Genomic DNA, 20937 nt, shown 5'->3' on the forward strand with positions numbered 1-20937 from the left:
GATTATAAATATATATATGTTTAAAACAAAATCAACACATCAAATTAAAATTCCATGCATATTATGTACAAATAAATTACAATCATAAATGTCTTCTTTTTCTTCATATTGGGTTATTCAAGCTGAAATCCATACACCACACCCCCTATGGAAGACATGATCTTAATCTCCCACACACGGGATTAAATTTCAAATGCACTCACCTATTCAGGTATCCCCATTTGAAATTCACACCCCCTGTGTGGGAGATTAAGGTCATGTCTTCCATAGGGGGTATATGGATTTTAACTGTAATAGCACATTGAAAGCACCAGAGTGAATACCATATGGAAGTTATGTTAATAATATTATTAATATTTAAGAGTTAAAATTTTTCAATAATTTCAGCATTGGCAAAATTACTGCACAATATACATTTTGTATTGTTTAAAAGTAAATGAATACAGCAATATAAGTAAGTACAATCACTCCACTACAATTGATTAATGGAAGTATCATCACATCACACAATGGTGATCACCATAGATGAACTAATATACATTCATAACCTCGTATTACGCCATATGTGCGTCCCAATCAAATTGGTCGATAGATGATTTACGCACACCGCGGTGTACCGGCGCGGAGGTTATTGATTAGAGGTTAATAACTGCGCATCGGTTATTTGGAGGGCATTGTGAAAAATCTAAACATTTTGCCTTTGGAACCGAGGGATATTCCGAGGTCCAAAGCAAAATGTTTAGATTTTTCACAATGCCCGACAAGTTATTAACCTCATTCATAACCGTCACTTTGATCTTTTAACTTTACAAAATAACACAAAATTTTCCTCAAAAGTTTGTAAAAATAAACAATTCTTACATCTTCCCTTTTCCAAAATCGATCAGGCTAAAACAAAACGACCAATAACAAAAGTGCGTATCAGAATCTGTTCAAATATGGTAGCGCGCAATCCAAATCGGCAGCCAGCGCGCGCAAGAGTTCGTTGAACGCACAATACGACGCGCGCAGAAGTCAATTGTGTGCGACATTGGAACAATTACGCATTTTGCGGTCAATTGTGAGATATTAATGACCTCGATTTGCGTTCGCGTTTTCACAAATAATAAAATATGATTGGATCGCACGCATCGCGTTTATTAATGAGGTTATGAATATCCATCAATGACCTCCGCGTATGCTCATGCAGTACAATGACTTCCGCGTGTGCGCATCTGTTGCGCCGGAACACTTCACGCGCACGCAACTACCATATTTGCACATAGCGTGATTGCGCAGTGCTGCAATTGGTAAGTCCGTTTTAGCCTGTTCGACTTTTTGAAGGGCGAAATATACGTTTTGATAGAAATTGTTTATTTCAACAAATTTCAGAGAATAAAATCTTAAATTTGGTTGAGTGATGAGTTAAAAATGATGGTTATGAATTCGGTTAATAACTTTGCATCAGTTATTTGTCGGGCATTGTGAAAATCTAAACATTTTGCTTTGGACCTCGGAATATCCCCTCAGGATATTCCTCGGTTCCAAAGGCAAAATGTTTATATTTTTCACAATGCCCTCCAAATAACTAATGCGCAGTTATTAACCTATAAGCCCATTCACCAACAGGCAAAAGTATCCATGCTTGCTTTGCAAGTACTGTGAATTCTTGCATATATTCATGAGGGCCAATCTTCTAAATGCCTTTGTGTAACAAATCACACACATGCTGTTTATTATCACCTCCAAATGGTGCCTATACTTTGATCAGCCCGCACGTGTTACTGCACGTGTCAATAAAGTCCAACTTACGCCTGTGTGAATTCACAAAAGCGTGAGTCAGTCACGCAATACACAAAGCGCAGTCCACGTAAGTGCTGTGCCCAGCTGTGTGTATGCCATTCTGTATTAATCCACGATGTTATGAGTCCCGCATAATACAAGCTGATCAAAATATATATGTTTACGCAAAAGATGTCAAGACTGTGCTTTGAAAACATACGCGGTAAGAAGCATAGCATAAGCGTATAGCACTTTTGTGCGTGTGTGCTTCATGGAACGATTGGTCCTCATTAACAGATGATGCTGGACTTCATCCTTTGGTGATTAGTCTATATCTCGTTAGTTTATGGTGATTACATAACAATATACAAACAATTCTGACTTTTAATTAAGCTTGTACAATAAAGCTGCAAAAGACTAAAAACATTTATTGAAATTTTTATGAATGGCTTAAAAGTAAAGAATAAGTTAATACAATGGTCATTAGGGTATTTTCATAATTTATGTAAAAAAAATTGAAAAAGAAAGAAAACAGCTGTTTATAAATATGAAGAAACAGCTGTGATATAAATAAATAAATAGCACAGACTCTTCCAACATTGACTAACATGTCGTCGGCAGAGTGCAACAATATCGTAAGTGCAGTAGAATGTAATAGCTGCCTTTTGTAAAACACCTATTGTTTGAAGCACAGTCCCCTCATCATGCTCATTGTAAAGTGTTGATGTTCTGTATACTTTCCTGATGGCCACTAAGCTAACCCCAATATATCACCTTTACATGTAGTTGGGTGTTTTTTCTAGTGTTATTGGTTAAAAGTAAGTACATTTATTTAAATGTTGCAAATGGCAGCTATTACATTCTACTGCACTTACGATAGTGTTGTACTCTGCCGACGATGTGACCATTTACCCTAACTAGGTCATGTTTAGTCTTATTACTTGGAGGGTATAGTACACCCATGCCTCTATGATACAGCTAGTGGCGGTGCTACGGGGGGCAGGGGGCCCCCCTCCAAATATTTTTCTTGTGCCCCCCCCCACTTTTGAGGCAAAACCCCCAAAATCACGTAAATTTCCACTTTTTTGCGGCAATTTTGCCCCCGAAAAAAAAATTACTGGCGCCGCCACTGGATACAGCAACCTTCAATTCCGGAGGCTGGTAGCTTATCCAAAGAGCTGAGTGGCTGAATGTGCCCCAAATCATGGGTTGATTTTGCATGTCTTTAAAAAACCCACAGGTCTGGAGCCAGTGCTGTACGGTGCAACCATTTTAGTCGCATTGGCGACTAGATTTTTCTGATGCGACTAACCTTCAAACCCTAGCGCTATTGGCGACCAACTGTTGAAGCTTTTAATCGCCAGCAAATAGGATATCATAGCTCAAAAGATGGCGTCAAAGTCAAAAGAACTTTAAATTTGATGAACTTTTTAGGAATAAGGAGGAGGAGGATGAAACAATAAAATCAGGGAATCAAACAGCTATTGATACTATTAATGAAGCTAGTACTAGTAGTGTTATGTAAGGTCATGGAACTGGAAATGGAAGTTAGCCTTAAAAACTTAAAATTGAACATAGATTTAAACCATTGTGGCAGAAGGACTTCAAGTAGTTGGAATACAACGAGTTGGTGCCTCAGTTTTTTTACTTGGGGAGCAAAATTTGGGCGCCTAAAGTTATTGGCTCATCTATCAGTTTTTGCACCGTACAGCACTGGCTGGAGCCCCTAATGTTGAGCAATGAACGTACCAATTTAATTCATACTATAGACCACTATAATAGGTGTGGTATTCGGTGGTATTTGGTGATGTATCATGTGCACATCCAGAAACTTCAAACCCAAGTGGTTAAAATCTGCCCCAAATAGGCTGATTTGTAATGTGTTTGGCATACACCCAGAGGACTCGAATGGCACGCCGTCCCCAGGGTATGGAGCAGTCACAAGATTACCTATTCCACAGTGAACTTTGCAATCCATTGAGCATCTGGCAGCATCAATGGGAGTTAATATGTTTTTGCTACTGTTTATGCGTAGAATATTTGGCACCTTACTTAATACACAGCCGTTTACCTCCTAGGCGTGAGGGCGCTCTCAATTTAAGGCTTTGTAATTTTACATAAGCTGTTTATCAATTCATCCCCGAGATTTATCAGAACTTATTTTTATGAATGAACTGTAGTGCCATGAGTGCATAGTGCGTAGAAAGTGTAAAATCTATGACTGTAGGTTTACGTGTCATTGTGCGTAGATTGTAGATAGCAGCATACGTAATTATAGTAAACCTTAAATTGAGGGCGCCCTAGATAAAAATGGTCGTAATAAACGGCTGTGAATATGAGATAGATATTGTGGAATGCATGACGGGTCGCAGGAAATGATCAGGAGACTGAATTCATTCATTACCTGCCAAAGTACTGTCATAAAACTAATAATAATGCCAAGCGAGGTAAGTACTGTTGTGTTAGAAATACTTGCTTGGCACTAACTGTTATCAGGATTGCTGCTATGGTGAGATGAACCATTCTGTAGTGTAATGGAAGAAGACACAAGTAACATAGTTGTATTGTTTATCAAACATAATAGATTATTATATCTCTAAATCTCTATTTTAGAAATACATCAAGCAAAGAATTAAAAACATTACATATATGTTAATACATATGTTTTGATCAGCTCTCAATCGGCGGGCCTTATCGCGGATTACTGTAATGTCGCGAGTATTTATAATAGTCCCACCTTCGAGTAAAGTCCCACCCCATTTTTTTTTTTTTTTTTTTTCGGCTTTGCAGTGTCCCTGGACCTAGACATAAATGCTAGGATCATTCATGGTTGATTTTTTTTTTTTTAATTGAATTTTGCACGGTGTTTTGTGTTTTTAATATGAAAATTGATACTTTGTTTTCATGTCATAATCTATTAATGATTTCAAAATGCATTCAAATTCAATGCATTTTGATATCATTAATAGAGTATGACATGAAAACAAAGTATCAATTTTCATATTAAAAACACAAAACACCGTGCAAAATTAAATTTTTTTTTTAGGTCAACCATGAATGATCCCAGCATTTAGGTCTAGGTTTTTTTTGAATTTGAGTATAGTCCCACCCCCAATTTTGAAAAATGTTCACCAAAAACGGGTGGGACTATACTCAGGCCAGTACGGTAATATCAAACTATTTTATTTTGAGAATAGTTTTGCGACATCTTGCCAGAAGCATCACAAATTCCTATACCATGTCTAGTGTCTACTTTCTTTAACACACAAAATATAAAATATTAACCAGACAAGTCAACTAATATCACTATAACATGGGTCTAATATTTCACACCTGGTATTAAGAGCTGATCAAACTATGTAGATTCGTCAGGTTTGTTGACTGTATTGAAAATTTGCTTTTGAATAAAACCAAAACAATAGTGAGTAAACATTTTGGTTATGTTCAAAAGGATATTTTCTTACTATTACATATATTGCATACATTAATAATAATAATAACATTATCTAGAGCAAAGATTATTTTTAAGAATATGACAATGACATATAAAAATATATAAACCAGTGATAAGGCTGTGGAAAACAGGTGCAAAAACCACCTAAGGCCATCCCATGTTAATGCTCTGCATGCTATCTACATAAACTTCAACATAAAAAGTCTACTAGTTTTGAGATATTTTTTCAAAATATCAAGAGCTATCTCAAGAACCAATACTAGGCTTGTTTGTACTCATTTTAATGCATTTTTCATGCTGCTTCTAAATATGGTCATGAAAATTTACAATTCTGAATTTTTTGAATTTTGAGGAAAAAATGAAACTTGTCGTCTGCAGTCGACATTTCCGTAAAAAGATTTAAGATCCAAAGGGAGGGGGAAATAAACCAGGCTACAATGGGCTATTCAAGTTGAAATCCATATGCCCCCTGTGGAAGACATGATCTTAATCTTTCACACAGGGAGAGTGAATTTCAAATGGGGTTACGTGAATGGGTGACTCCATTTGAAATCTATACCCCATGTGTGGGAGATTAAGGTCATGTCTTCCATAGGGGGTGTATGGATTTCAACTGGAAAAGCCCAATTTGAGCATCTGCAAAAGAAGCACCGGGTGTATGTATTAAATTGGCTGCAAATTGAGACTGCAGAAAATATAAAAATTGAGACTTGAAAAGGAAAATGATTCAGCTTGCCTAGCTGCATGGGAAGCCAATTACATAAATGGCATTTTGCGATTGAAAAAGGGGGTAGCTTAAAAGGTAGGTAAGTTTGGATGAAATGTTACAGAAAAGATTGGTAGCTGCTGCTTAAGCTCAACTTAAACTAAAGTTGCCTCTTTAAACCACAACCTGTTATTCAACAATGACTGAATAACCATATATTTCTTGTGTTTTAGGTTGCTGTACTTTCTAGCACAACAGGATCTTTGCAAAAGTAATTATGCTTGATTTGCCCACAGTGTAATTTAATGACATATCACTCTGACAATTGATTTCATTGTAAATCAATTAAGGGGGCAGGCAGGGTCACTCTTAGTGGGAAATTTTAGACATTCTTTTGTATCGTATCTTTAAGAAATGGTGATAAGTACATAAAAGTATACATTTCCAGAAAGGAAATGATGCAAGGAATCCAACTATCACAGCAGATTTCAGACAAAATGAGCAGTTTTTGAGAAAAGCACCAAACTTGATTTTCTATGCCATTTTTTTCCAGTCCACCATAACAACTTACCTTAAATGTCCAAATTGATAAAAACTGCCTATTTATATAATGAAATATATCAAAAATGTTGGTCAAAATTGAAAAAAAAAGTCAAATTTTGATAAATTTTCCCTTATTTTAAGACAAAAAAATAATTAAACTGGAATAGTCCAAATCCAACATTTCAAGTTCAAAATGCCCTAGTATGCAAATGTTGTTTATTTCTCTACTTGTAAGAAGTATGAAGGTTGTAAGTGCAAGGTAATACTTAAGCACTTGCTGCCTTCTTGCATCCATGCATCAGTAATGACCCTTACCTGTTTAGTGGGTGGGGTATGGACATAAGGAGGTAAAGCTGTCTGCTCCAGGTTATGTACCATCTGCCTTGATTCTGTTAACAACCTATGTAATTTGCTGGTAGGACTAGCTTCACCCTATAATACCAAATATAAATGGTTCAAAATATTCAATTTTAAGGGTTTTTTTACATATAAGCTGCAAAACAAATCCTACAATGTCTCAACAGGTTCAAAAAAATAATAGTAAGGTCAACAAAAAATGAAATTATAGGGTGAGTGAAAAATTCAACTGGCTAGTTGCTATAGTGTGTCTCCTCTCAAGTTGGCAATAACGTCATGTTGGATTTCGCAATGGCAGATTCAAATCAATGCGTTTACATGGATGCGTAGAAGCTTACGAACAAATCGCCCTTCTACACATGTGTATACGCCTGGCGGAATTAGGTTGGTGCACACAATTCGAATATGCTACAACAAAACCCAACATGGCATTACTCTCAACTTAAGACAAGACACATAATAGACTCTCCTCTCACAAATGAATGATTAAGATTGGGAGTATTAATTATCCTGTTACAAACATATTGGTAATCAGTACATAGTAGTAGTACTCATCACCAATGTTTAGAAATACTTGGTTGGCTCTCTTAGTGGTTAATGATCAAGTTATAATGTCAAAACAGTCGTAAGCCAGCAGGCCTCGAAATAAGAATAAAAATCCAAGCGTCCTCTGGACCCTTGCCTTTGAAATTTCAAGGGTCCTCGTCAATATTCAAGGGTCCGACCCCGGACCCTTGCCTTTGAAATTTCAAGAGAGAGAATTGGCTACGGCGATCATTAGAATATATCAATATAGAATATTGAAAACCCGGGTTGAAAACTTGATGGGGAACTAAAATGAAAGTGCAGAGAGCTGGACGTATTATGTGAACCAGTTTTCCAGTGGAACAACAAAACTAGGATTTTCTGCTCTTTGCTTGGTTTAATTTTTACGGGTCACGCGGACCCGTACCGTAGGAAATATGCGGGTTCGCAGCTACTTTCACGGGTATTTGACGCAAGGACGCGCCTTATTTCGAGCGCTGTAAGCCAGATTGAAATAACATGGTGGGACTGAAAAGCATTACTGAAAAACAAAATATTTAGCAACTTTGTAATGTCATGTATGATAAACACTAAACAGTTTTGATCTCAAAATCACCAATAACTAGCACATATTAACTCTTTACATACATCTGCTAAAGCTTACAATACTAATTACTATATATGCTGAAATTTTCACGGTGGTTTTATTTTCGGGAATTTCACGGATTAATATGTGCCCACGAAAACAATAACCCAGGAATATGTTAAAATGAAGAAATTTCTTATGTATTTTATTATATAAGTTGCCAACAACCGCGATTTAACACCTTGTGAAATTGTCGGTGATACTTGAAACCGCGAAAATATCTGTACGCGAAAATATTGGCGTATATGCAGTAAATCAAACCAATGAACAGACACTTTTCCTATAATTGGTTGATGTCTGTTTCAATCACACTTACCTGATGAGATATGCGTAGTAAATCTTCAGTATCACCACTACCATCTGATTCTTCTGTTCCTGACCCATGTTGATTGTGGACACCAACTGGACTATCACTCTGGTGGAGTTGGTCACTCATGCCATTGGGATGGTCAGAGAGAGGGGATGAAGGTGGGTCGCTCTTGACCGGTGAGGGACAATCACTGTCACTCAATATGTGGTCATCATTGGCTCTATAAAAAAGAAAAAGATTTAGACAAAATATAAGAATAATTGCCAGCTTGCCACCACCCCATCAAGATACACCTATAGTATTAGGGTTATGATTACTGGGTTACAGGTTCAGGGTCAAAATTATAATCAAGTTCGGTTCAGTATTATGGCTGGTGGTATCGACCACTATTCTAATGTTGCTCCAAAATTAAGGGGGTACTACACCCCTACCCAATTTTGTGCCTATTTTTGCATTTTTCTCAAAAATTATAGCACATTGGTGACAAGTAAGATATGTATATTATAGGGGCAAGGACTACAACTACTGCACTGGAAATGTTATTTCAACACAGACAACAGTTGTGGAGTTACAGTAAAAAATGAGGGAAAACCAATATTTGATCAATAAATCAATAACTACTTGCCTTGAGTTGTTGAATTTTCAGTGCAGTAGTTGTAGTCCTTGCCCCTATTATATACATATCTTACATCTCACCAATGCGCTATAGTTTTTGAGAAAAATGCAAAAATATGCACACAATTCGGTAGGGGTGTAGTACCCCCTTAGTAAGAATGATTTAAAGGTCTGTGACCAGTTCATCCCCCATTTTTATTCATCAAAACAAAGATTTAGTATCAAAAGAAAGCTCATATTTTTCTCATTACCCCAGGCAGGGTTTACTTTAACGCACAAAACACGCGTAATAACACGCGTATTTACGCGTTCAGGCACTTTTCTGACTCCTTCAAATCCATAGTCCCAAAGTCCAATGCGCACAAAATCTTGAAAACGACGCGTTCAGATATTGCAAGATTTGAATAGAGAAACACCCGATATTGTGCATTTATTCTCGGCTTTTGGCATTTAGGACCTAATCCCGATATGTAGGGCCCATCACATTTTGTCACCATCAATCCATGTATGTTTTAGTGATTGCGAGTCGCTAAAATTGTATAATATCAGTTTGAAAAATTTACTCATTAATAGTGCCAAAATGATCCACCAAATTGCTTCAATTAGGTCTTCATTTTGCAAAAGTTTCTTACTTCTCAGGGGCCATTTTTAAATATTATTATTTTCTTCTAAAATTGCCCCCACCCCCTTCTGACTGCTCTGATCCAAACAGTGGCGTAGATTTCTTTTTGACTCGGAGGGGGGGGGGTGAAAAAAATTTCTTGAAGTATAGTGAATCCAGCACCTTTTGGAGGAAGAATAAGTTTATGGTACAAAACAGTTTGCCATTTTGAAGCTAAACTGTTGAAATATGGTGCAAAAGGGAATAAATTCGCTTGAAGCGCGCACACATTTGTACTTTTGGGGCTAATATGGCCAAATATGATGTTAATTTGGTCAGAAACCCACATACAGGTGTCAACACTGGGTGATGATTGTATGGACCACCCCGCTGGCAAAATATTGGGGGAGATTCCCCCACCCCCCTCCGGATCTACGCCTACTATGGCTCCAAAAACACACAATCATATTGTTAAATATGTCTTCAAAAATAATATTATAAAAATACCCCTTAGGCAATGTTTTTGACTCCTTCAGAGGTAAAATTCACAATTGAAAGGGTCAAAAAAATTTGAAAATACCCCTTCAGCAAAATGCTTAAAGAAAACCCTGACCCCAGGGAAATTTAACGTTCGAGATATGTTTCGTTTAAATGGTGTGAACAAAAACGTAGTTATTTGTGGTTACCACACTGGAAGTTATACACGTTTCTGCTTCTCATATCAAACCGCTGCAGCAATGCAACTCAAAATTTGGATATGAATTGTTTTAATGGTAGGCATCAATCTAAGATAGAAAACAGAACATGAAAAATCAGACCATGCCTCTTTAATATAATCTTACTATAATTAGGGAAATGTTGTTCATGAGTGTGGGGTGTGTGTTCATCAAAAGGCTTTTTCTATTCTGATCCACACAAAAAAGATTAGATAACAGGGAGTAATGCCGTCTCTTACAATTCTTTGTTATATACCTACACAGTATTGTTGTTGAGCTTTGTTCTTCTTATCTTATCCTGTGAGCTGTCAAAGTTGAGCTGCAGTAATGCCAGATCTCGTTGTTGTCTTTCATATATCTGTCTCAGATTGGTCAGTTCTGAGTCTATTCTCTCCTGCTTAGATTTCTGAAGCTCTATAAGCTGATCTTTCCTCTTCTCTCGCTCTCCTGAAATATTATAAATAAATCATGATTATGTATTTGGATTTTGAACCAACACCAGAACATGAGGCTGATAAAATTGTTACTTCTGATTTACAGGAAGAATCTCAATTATGTATGTGAAATTTGAGCCAACACCAGAACATGAGGCCGATATAATTTTTACAGGAATAATCACAATTATGTATTTGAATTTGTGAGCCAACACCAGAACATGAGGCCGATATAATTTTTACTTCTGATTTACAGGAATAATCACGATTATGTATTTGAATTTGTGAACCAACACCAGAACATGAGGCCGATATAATTTGTACTTCTGATTTACAGGAATAATCACAATTATGTATTTGAATTTGTGAGCCAACACCAGAACATGAGGCCGATATAATTTGTACTTCTGATTTACAGGAATAATCACAATTATGTATTTGAATTTGTGAGCCAACACCAGAACATGAGGCCGATATAATTTTTACTTCTGATTTACAGGAATAATCACAATTATGTATTTGAATTTGTGAGCCAACACCAGAACATGAGGCCGATATAATTTTTACTTCTGATTTACAGGAATAATCACGATTATGTATTTGAATTTGTGAGCCAACACCAGAACATGAGGCCGATATAATTTGTACTTCTGATTTACAGGAATAATCACAATTATGTATTTGAATTTGTGAACCAACACCAGAACATGAGGCCGATATAATTTGTACTTCTGATTTACAGGAATAATCACAATTATGTATTTGAATTTGTGAGCCAACACCAGAACATGAGGCCGATATAATTTGTACTTCTGATTTACAGGAATAATCACGATTATGTATTTGAATTTGTGAACCAACACCAGAACATGAGGCCGATATCATTTTCAATTCAGATTTCTAGAAATAATTGTAAATAATATCCTGTCTAAAAAACGTTTTTTAATAATAAACCGTTTTATACCCTTTACAGCCTGATATTGAAGTGTTTTCTGCAAAACGTTTGTATTTGCTGGGTTCATAATAAATTAATGTACAAATCTGCTCCAGTGCTCTGTACACACAAAAATATCGGTAGGAACACACAATATCATATATCATCAAATATAAAAATTTTAAGTTTAAAAACATGCACTTATGCACTCTTGAAATAATATCTGTTGGAAACAATTAAAGGTACTCCTGATAGAACTATTTTCTTGGTTTCACAGGCCTTTGTGATTGGCTGTTATGCAATCTCCTGTTGCTAATGCACTGACGGGTCAAAACTTCCTTGGTTATAATGTTGTACAGCTGTTCTTTTTCATCATCAAATATATTCCAGATGGGAGTATTCAAGTTGAATCCATACACCCCCTGTGGAAGACATGACCTTATTCTTCCAGACAGGGAGTGTAAATTTAAAAATGGGGTTACCTGAATGGGTGACTCCATTTGTATCTACACCCCCTCTGTGGGAGATGAATGCCAAGTCTTCCATAGGGGGTGTATGGATTTCAACTAGAATATCCCAATATAGCAACTGACCTGCTAGTACAAGCTCTCTTTTCAATGCCATCAATTCTTCCTTCAACCTTCCTAACTCAATACTCTGCTCCGTCGTTGTGTTGTGCCTGTCAGATAACTCCTCTGAAATAAATAATGACATAAGGAAAATTGTAATCCAAATTATGCAACCCTACCATACCATCTCTTGTTATCACATATTACATTTCTCCCATTCAAATGGATGTGGTTCACACTTACACAAAATAAATCTTATCAATTCTTGACTGGGCAAATCCCAAACAACTAAATCAAATGAGTGAATATTCTAAGTCATCCGAAAGTTATAAACAAAAAAGGTAGGAATTGAATCTAATGCTGGAACTTACATTTTATGGCAATTATTGAGATTTCAAATTTTTTCAACTAAATCAGATCAATGTGATACTTTTCTATCTTCCTTTTGACAAAACTAAACATATTTCCATGGTTACCTCTTAGTTTGTCTCCTTCAGCTTTTGTTTCACTATATTTCTGTTTACAATCTGCTAGCTCCTTCCTTGCCTTTGATTCTGACTGCTTCAGTTCCTACAGGGATATAAAAATACACAAATAATAGCTAGGAAATGTGAATAAAATGGCTTTTGATGCTGGCTTTATTTGCTTCATTCTTTTTTTCCTCACTTCATTTGACCCACGGGCAGACGATGAATGCAAGCCAACTTAGTATTCTTTTTAGTATTCTTTTTAGTCTGTTTGTATTTGTTAACTTTTGTAAATACTTTCAGTATCATCTTTTAATTCTTTTGTTTATATGGATGCACCACCAAGACGGTGGGTGTGTTTTCCAAATAAATAAATAAATAAATATTGTAGTTGTATAATTGTAGATGAGAAGATGAAAAAACTTTGCCAACCCACGGATCCGTCACCAGATCTCTGTGTATCCATTTCCCCAACTCAAGAAACTAAAGAAGTTGGATTAAATGTTGTTGCTTGAGAAATTGGACAAAATTAGACTTGTGAACATCTCAGCCCATGTGCATGATTGAGTCCAATTTCTCTCTCAACAAATGATACGCATTTATTAACCTATAAAAACAACAAAACAAATCATTCAATCAATCACTTAAATTTATGTCCTAGTGCCAAATTCATTTAAAGAATGTTGAAACGCTCATTAGCTCAAACGCTACTGCTGATAAGCATCCTGAAATGAGTGGCTCTTTAGGAGCTTCTTGAACTGTTCAAAAGTACAATTTTTGATTTGACCTGGTAGTCTATTCCACAATCTGGGAGCAAAGGCAGTAAAAGCTTGGTCACCAAAAGAAACACACTGAGTTCTTGGCCAAGAGATGTACCATATGAGCATGATTTCGATCTAAACGAAGTTCAGACTAATATACCTAATTACATCATCAATGATCATCATCATCATCAGTCGGCTGCGGAGCAGGCGACTACAAGCTTTCTCCAACTATTGCAATCTTGGGCAAGCGAAACAATTTTGTTTGGCTGCAGCATCCCTTCAGTATCTTCCAGAAGGTGCTTGCCATACTGTAAGTACAGTATGCGCGGCCGTCCCGGTTCTTTCACAGGCTCGTCATCTTCAAGACGCAGTATATGGCCGAGAAATTTGAGTTGATGTATCTTGACTCTAATTACACTGATAAAATGTTGGTCCACCCTTCATGTAATCAGCATACACAAAACCAGTCTATAGTCAAGACTTCCAGTGGCGTAGATTTCTTTTTGACATTGGGGGGGATGGGGTTGGAAAAATTTCTTGAAATAAAGTCAATCCGGCACCTTTTGGCGACAGAATAAGTTTATGGTACAAATGCGCGTGAAGTGCGCATAAAATTTTGCCATTTTGAAGCTAAACTGATGAAATATTGTGCAAAAGTGGCATAAATTTGGGCTTTGGAGGCTAAAATGGCCAAATATGAGGTTAATTTGGTCAGAAACCCATGGACCACCCCCCTGGCAAAATATTGGGGGGATGTATACCCCCCATCCCCCGGGATCTACGCCTATGAAGACTTCATTGTGGGATCAGACAACTTTATTCCATAAGCTGTATAATCTCTGTCTTAATGTCTTGATATTAGGCTAACTCTGAGTATGGTCACATGAAGGTAATACCAACACATTGCACAAAGATCTGTGATTACCTTATTGGACTTATCCAGATGCTTGATCTTACCAGCTACATCAGCTAGATGTGATGATGCTTCTGCAAGGTCCTTATCCTGTAATCAAATCACCAACAATAAACTATCAAGAATTGACCTCTGATGAAAGACACAGAGCAAAAAGTGGAAAATTTAACAAAACTGTCCTTTGAATTTTACGTATACAACTTCTTATCTTACCTTGAGTTTAAGCATTGTTAATAGCTCTTGTTCTCTTGCCTCCAAGTTGCCAATCTTTGTGGATAGATCTCTGGTTACTGAGTTCAAATGACTGTTCTGATCCTGAAATATCAAACAAAAATGTGGGATAAACATCACAAACACATTACCCTGTATGTTACTGTGTAAACTGGCATCCATTCAAATGCAATTTTCACAGCTATAAAACGACTGATTGCTTCAAATGTACATTTTCTTTTAGGCCACAATCTAGGTAACAAACTGTGGTGTAGGCTATCATTCATCTGGGTATGTTGAAATTAAGATTTAATTTAAATCTGGTCAGCCAGACATACCTATTATTCAGGGAAGAACTGACAATCTAGGTAGCCATAAAAGAGAGAAAGTATATGGTAAAGGCTAAAATTATCAGATACGGACCGTTATATGGGATCGATGTCAACTGCTTGAGATTTGACACTACGGCATGCTAGCGACTTATCGATCAGCAACCCCTTTACCAATAAGCGATGGAAGTTACGTCAAACCACTACGCTCAAAACAATTGCTTACAATGATACAGCTTTAAGATTTTGCACATTGGTTGTCCAAAAGACCAACAATTCCTAGCTCACAAAAAAGAGCATGGATTGAAGCCATTATGTTATAGCCCATCAGCAGGAGGGTTACTTCTGCTGCTGGCCTACCTGCACACAGAGGGAGTACCGAGTTTCAAAAGGGCTAAAACTTCTGAGATGGGGGCACTCAGCTGACGATCCTATATGATCAAGCCATAATTTCTGTTTAATTGAACTCTACTAACCTGTAATTCTCTAATATGCATATTTGATGAGCTAGCTTTCTCTGCCATTTCTTGTAATTGTTTCTGCGCTGACTCCATGGCACAGGTCTTAGACTGGTCTTGGGATTCCAGTACTTTGATTCTCGTAGTTAAGGTTCGCATATGGTCTGTTCGGTTTCCTAGCTCACCTTATACATCAATATATGATATAATCAATGTGGAATCAGTTACTCAATCAGCCTTAAGGATTTTACCACATTTTACTACACAATATGTTTATAATTTAGTGTATGATGATTTAATACTGCTAATAAAAAAGTACATTTACCGTCATACTTGCATTTGCCAAAATCCAACATGTCAATATCATATACATGGCGAGTGGCATGATAGAGCCGGCAACTTGTGAAACCGCCCGGCCGTATGGCATTTTCCATATACTTGGTTAGTTTTGTGGGGTTCATTATCGAACCCCAATGGTTTTAGCTTGTATTTATATTATTTATTAACATAGGCCTATTTGTTTGTGATATTTCAAGCGTTTTAAAATTTCAAAATAATCCCATTCAATTACACGGTTGACGATGGAAATTTACTAAATTTAGAGAATGCACGTCATTCACCACCTGTGGCACACAGTATATTGTACTCATCTACACATGGCAGCTATTGTACACTTACCCACCCGAGCAGTCAAGATGAAGCGCTTACCTTGCACACGAGTGTAGCGTTGCTCGAGGGTCAACAATTTTTGCCTGTCATGTTCCCAAGCTAAGAGTTGTTTTTGATGTGAAGCGACCATCTCATTTAGTTCTCTATCTCTATCTTGTAACTCACCAATCAGCAGCTGTAATTCACGTCTCTGCTTCTGGATTGTACTAGCTTCCAGCTCAGACACAAAACTCTGTCATAATTTGGGGGCAAAAAAAAAAAGTTTTACGGGTGGACAGACTTTTCAAGTAGGGTGGGTCGGTCAGGATTTCTAAAATGTCATCTAAAGCTTGAAAATCTGGCAACAAATTTGATACTTTTTGACAAACATATTTTGAAAATGTTCTGAATTTTTTTTAAATCTTCAGTCAAAATTAATAAATTTTGGCCAAAAACTAGCTGATTGTAGTAAAATTTTTAAAAAACATAATTTTAGCAAAAATTTGAAAAAAAATTCTTCTGAAACACAAAATCTGGGTAGGTCGGGCTCATAGAGGCCGGTCGACTGCATATCCGTCTTTACACGCTTTTCAATACGGAATAAATGCTAACCTCTCGTGACATCATCCAAGCAGCAAAGTTCCTTTCCCATTGAAAAGCGTGTAAAGACGGATATGCAGTTTACCGTTCTGCATAGAACAATAAAAACATAGATGTTGTTTTTAGTTGTTACACAAATATCACAAAAGTACTTTACAAGCACTACAAAATCTGCTGAACTGAAAATGTTCTGGTTAATATCCATACACCCTCTAAGGAAGACATGACCCTTATTTTCCACACAGGGAGTGTGAATTTCAAATGGGTTTTCAAATTGTATGCTCAATCTGTTGTTGAATAATTTAACTTGCTCCATGTTTTTGACCGAATTAGCCCATAGATGGTTCCTACCTTGCTTGGAGTAACATTGTAAGACTGATGCGGACTTGCACTGTGGTATTTTGGTGGACTGTTTACACTGGATGATCCCACAGCTGGGCTACTCTGTACACCCTTGGCTGCTGGTGAGGTCCTATTGTACCCATAGGATGTGTTGTTGCTTGGAGACCAGTTTGAATGTGCACCAGGAAATGACATGGAAGACATCTTATGAGAACCAGTAGATGGAGACTGTTTTGTCTTCGGTTTTGGAGTGGAATGGTACGGTTCTTTAGAACTGTTTAATGCTGAGGGGAAAACACATTTAAAGATAGATATGATCACATTTTTGACATGTGAGGACAGGCTTCATTAAGCATCAGTATAACTTCTTGTGCATCAAGTTCCTGTCTCAACTGTGTAATCCAATAGGAAAATGAAGAAAATTTGGATTTTGATGACCCTCAGAACCACAATCAAACTTGTACATTTTAGTATTTGCCATTTGTCTAACAACCTGTGCTTGCAGATGCTTTGTGAATTGAGGTTTTTTGGTTTGGTTAGGGTTAATATACTCATAGGAAAAAAATGAAGGGGTTATTAGCCCTAACGCCCCAGGCCTATTTTGGCGGGGGGAAATGAAAGAAGAAACAAAGAAGAACAAAAGAAAACCTTTTTTTCTCGGGCACGGTTTTGAACCTGTGACCCCTCGGTGCCAGACACTGAGACACACGCACAACCTTGGCCAGCCAAGCTTTCCCTCACCATATGACTGTTCGCATGATGATGCAATCGCATGATGTGGGATACCGACTCTTGCAGATGCTTTGTGAATTGAGGTTTTTTGGTGTTTGGTTCGGTTTCAAAGTCAAACTCTTTCCAAAACCTCTGGGTACAATCACAATCCCAGAATATATGGGTTATACTTTTCTCTGCCCTTTTACAAAAAGGACATTTAGATTCATCTGCTTAAACCAATTTTAACTAAAACAGGGACAATGGTAGGCAATATAAAATCTAGGGAGGGAGTCAGTAATTGTTTCATTTTTGCCCAAAATAGTGTTATTTTCAGTGATTTTCTGACTGGCGGGCAAAGCTCAAGTTTTACTTTACCTGTATAATGTGATGTCATGCTGTCTTTTTGCCTTGCAGATGAATCTGGAAATAATAGGTGGTTGTTGCTAGGTAACTAATCAGGCAATGAGTGAAACATGCCATCTCCTTCCATTTTAGAATGGTAACATCTGCATATGTGTGTATGTGTGGTCACAAATGTGGCACAATTAACTTTCTGTACTAAAAAATAGAGTAGATAATTTATGTCTCATTAGTCATACATGATTTTAACACCAACACAATTCCAGTGGGTGAGCAAATCTTATTATTTTGGTCTACATACCCATCATGCTTGCTCCCCACCTCATTTGGATACAAAAAAATAAATAATGTATAATGTCAAAAATCTTTGCCCCCCCCCTTTCGATGTGTGAAAAATCTTTGCCCCCCTTGACGAGCAGGAAATTTTGCACATTTGAACATGTTCCCAACGTTTTCCTACACCTTTTTAGGGCATAATAGAGCGCAACGATTATTGCACCACCCCTTATGAAAAAGTATTTTGAAGCAAATGTTACAATACATCCTGAATCTAATATAAAAACAAATTAAGGGGGTACTACACCCCTCGATAAATTTGTGTATATTTTTGCATTTTTCTCAAAAACTAATAACACAGTGGTGACAAAAGTTATGTATGTTATAGGGGCAAGGAATCCAATTACTACACTGGAATTTCAGTGACCCAAGGCAAGCGGTTTGTTAATTATGATAAGAATTAAGGTAGGGCCTACCGCTAGGATGTACCTCGTTTCCTATCATATATACTGAACCGCTTGTCTTGAGTCATTGAAATTTCAGTGTAGTAATTGGATTCCTTGCCCCAATAATATACATAACTTTTGTTACCAGTGTGTTATTATTTTGTGAGAAAAATGCAAAAATTGTCCCAAATTTACCACATGGGTGTAGTACCCCCTTAAAAAAAAAAAAAAAGGTTCGAATCCGAGGTCTGCCTGAGCTCAACTGGCTCTTTGTGTCCTTGTGCAAGACACTTCACCCTACTTGCTTATGCATCGGAGGGCACTTTTAAGCCATCAGTCCAGTGTACATGCATTTCTGACATAAATGCAGTGTGCACTGTGCACGTTAAAGAACGTCACAGGCACAGGCAGGATTGTAGCTCCAATAGTTTTAGTGGTGGGTGGCATTTAATGAAAATCTTGCATATTTGGCAAAATGGAACAAATTCTTGACTAATCCAATAAAATTGTGCAATTTTGGCCTCTGAGTGGTGGGCTCCAGTGCTAAAATTGCAGCTGAGTGGTGGGCTCCAGAACTGAGTGGTGGGCTCTGCCGCCCACCACCGCCCACTGTAGCTACATCCCTGGCCACTGGCTATTCGAAAAGAGCAGGGGATCATCCCGGTACTGTTGACTGTATTTCAAAAATACACTCATCTACTCTAGGTTCCAGAGTAAAAATAAATAACCCCGTACAGCTTGTCTGTACGCAATGTGCTAACAAGGCTTATATTAACCAGGCACCCAGGCTCTTTTTACCCCATGGTTACCCATTTTTGGCTCCTGGTGTATCCAATATTTTACACTACAAACTATAGGACCAGGAGCCATCTTTGGGACCAGGGGCTCATTTTAGCTCCTGGTCCAGGCATACTTAATATACATAAGGCCTGTGTGCTAATACTCATACATTATGAGGCCAGCACTAAGATTAAAAGAAGGAATTAAGAAGAAGGAGAAGAACATTAAAGCAATGTGTGATTTGCATAAAAAAAATAGATTCTCATTTAAATGTTTGTTTTCACTGATCACATCCCTTTTTAATTTTGAGCCAAACAAATGAGGTATAACAAGAAAATTGCGATTCATTCCAAAGCCTACAATGCGTGTACGGTACCGTAATACGGTTACGCTCGCCGATCGTATTACATTTAACTGCACAGAGCATCCCGCTCGACGTGTGTACATACATCCACAGTACATGTTAGCAATGTTAGCTGAACTCTGAATAAAACCGGGTCGACCCGGTTTTTATTAATACAAAAAGTTCAATTTTACTTTTCTTTAAAGCACTTCAGGCTTAGTCTTTTACGTGGTATTTTAGTATGGCATTATGATTATGCAAAAAGTAGAAACCGAGTAAAATTGAGGGCGTCGCTGTGAAGCAAATCACACATTATTTATGGCTTTAAAGGGCATTTCGTGATCCACTGCCTCATCCCCCCACTTTTACAAAAAAAAGTTGAGATTTTTACACCACTGGATACCTCTGGCTACATAATGTTTATGTACCAAATATTTCTTGCAGATTAATTCGCTTAGCAAAAATATCGCAAATTTGAATTTCGTTCTGGTGCACCAGAACTAAATTACAACACATTGACATTGTCTATGGAGCAGTGTAATACACATACATGTAATCATGCATAACTCGCAAACGCAAAATCGGAATCAACTGAAATTTTGGAAATAAGCTTTTTTCGTGGATATCTACTGAAAAAAAAAATAAAAAGAGGATGCTAGGTCTAGGATCTCCTTTAACATCTAGTTGCAAATATGTCAACTAGCTAGCGCTGTCTGGTCAAAAACGAAAGCAACATACTCTAACTCTAGCATCAAATGCATAACTAGTGTGTGCAAATTCGAAGCTAGAGTTTTCGACTAAGTATGACTTTAATTTGTAAAGGAACTCTCTGCAAAACATTTTTACTGTCAGTACATACAGTGTCAGTTTTTATTTTTTTTTACATGAATTTTTAAAATTAAGCTTACCTCTCAGCTGATTTATTGTCCTAACCAGCAGTACCACAGGTCAATCAAACTTTAGAAAACATACACTGATCTACAATGTACACTGCAAAATACTGAAACTTTGTTTGAAAGGAACCAAGAATATAAACAAACAAAATCTCAGCAGTGTTCGGAATCAAAATGACAACAGACGCTGACCTCTGGTTACGGAATGACCTTTGACGTGGAA

The 20937-nt window shown here is 37.2% G+C and overlaps 1 protein-coding gene across 1 annotated transcript; it reads right to left on the reverse strand.

The window, feature by feature from the left end:
* Positions 1–2888: 2888 nt before the first annotated feature.
* On the reverse strand, positions 2889–20866 carry LOC140154789 (coiled-coil domain-containing protein 62-like). The gene is made up of 13 exons (XM_072177363.1): positions 20730–20866; positions 17992–18174; positions 16912–17186; positions 16021–16213; positions 15331–15497; positions 14529–14630; positions 14328–14405; positions 12648–12741; positions 12196–12297; positions 10495–10681; positions 8309–8522; positions 6780–6896; positions 2889–4285 (listed from the first exon to the last, which is right to left on the reverse strand). Exons 2-13 carry the CDS (start codon positions 18008–18010, stop codon positions 4244–4246), a joined length of 1590 nt encoding a protein of 529 aa, XP_072033464.1. The 5' UTR covers positions 18011–18174; positions 20730–20866; the 3' UTR covers positions 2889–4243.
* Between the last annotated feature and the right edge of the window lie 71 nt (positions 20867–20937).

This window comes from Amphiura filiformis, chromosome 6 (genome assembly GCF_039555335.1).
Source record: "Amphiura filiformis chromosome 6, Afil_fr2py, whole genome shotgun sequence".
Lineage (NCBI taxonomy): Eukaryota > Metazoa > Echinodermata > Ophiuroidea > Amphilepidida > Amphiuridae > Amphiura > Amphiura filiformis.

Bases quoted from the DNA above. Each gene is read 5' to 3' on its own strand.
- LOC140154789 (XM_072177363.1), bottom strand. The intron at 12,298-12,647 runs GTAACCATGGAA...TATTTATTTCAG, and splicing joins TGAAGGAGACAAACTAAGAG to AGGAGTTATCTGACAGGCAC. The intron at 10,682-12,195 runs GTCAGTTGCTAT...ATAATATTTCAG, and splicing joins AAGAGAGCTTGTACTAGCAG to GAGAGCGAGAGAAGAGGAAA.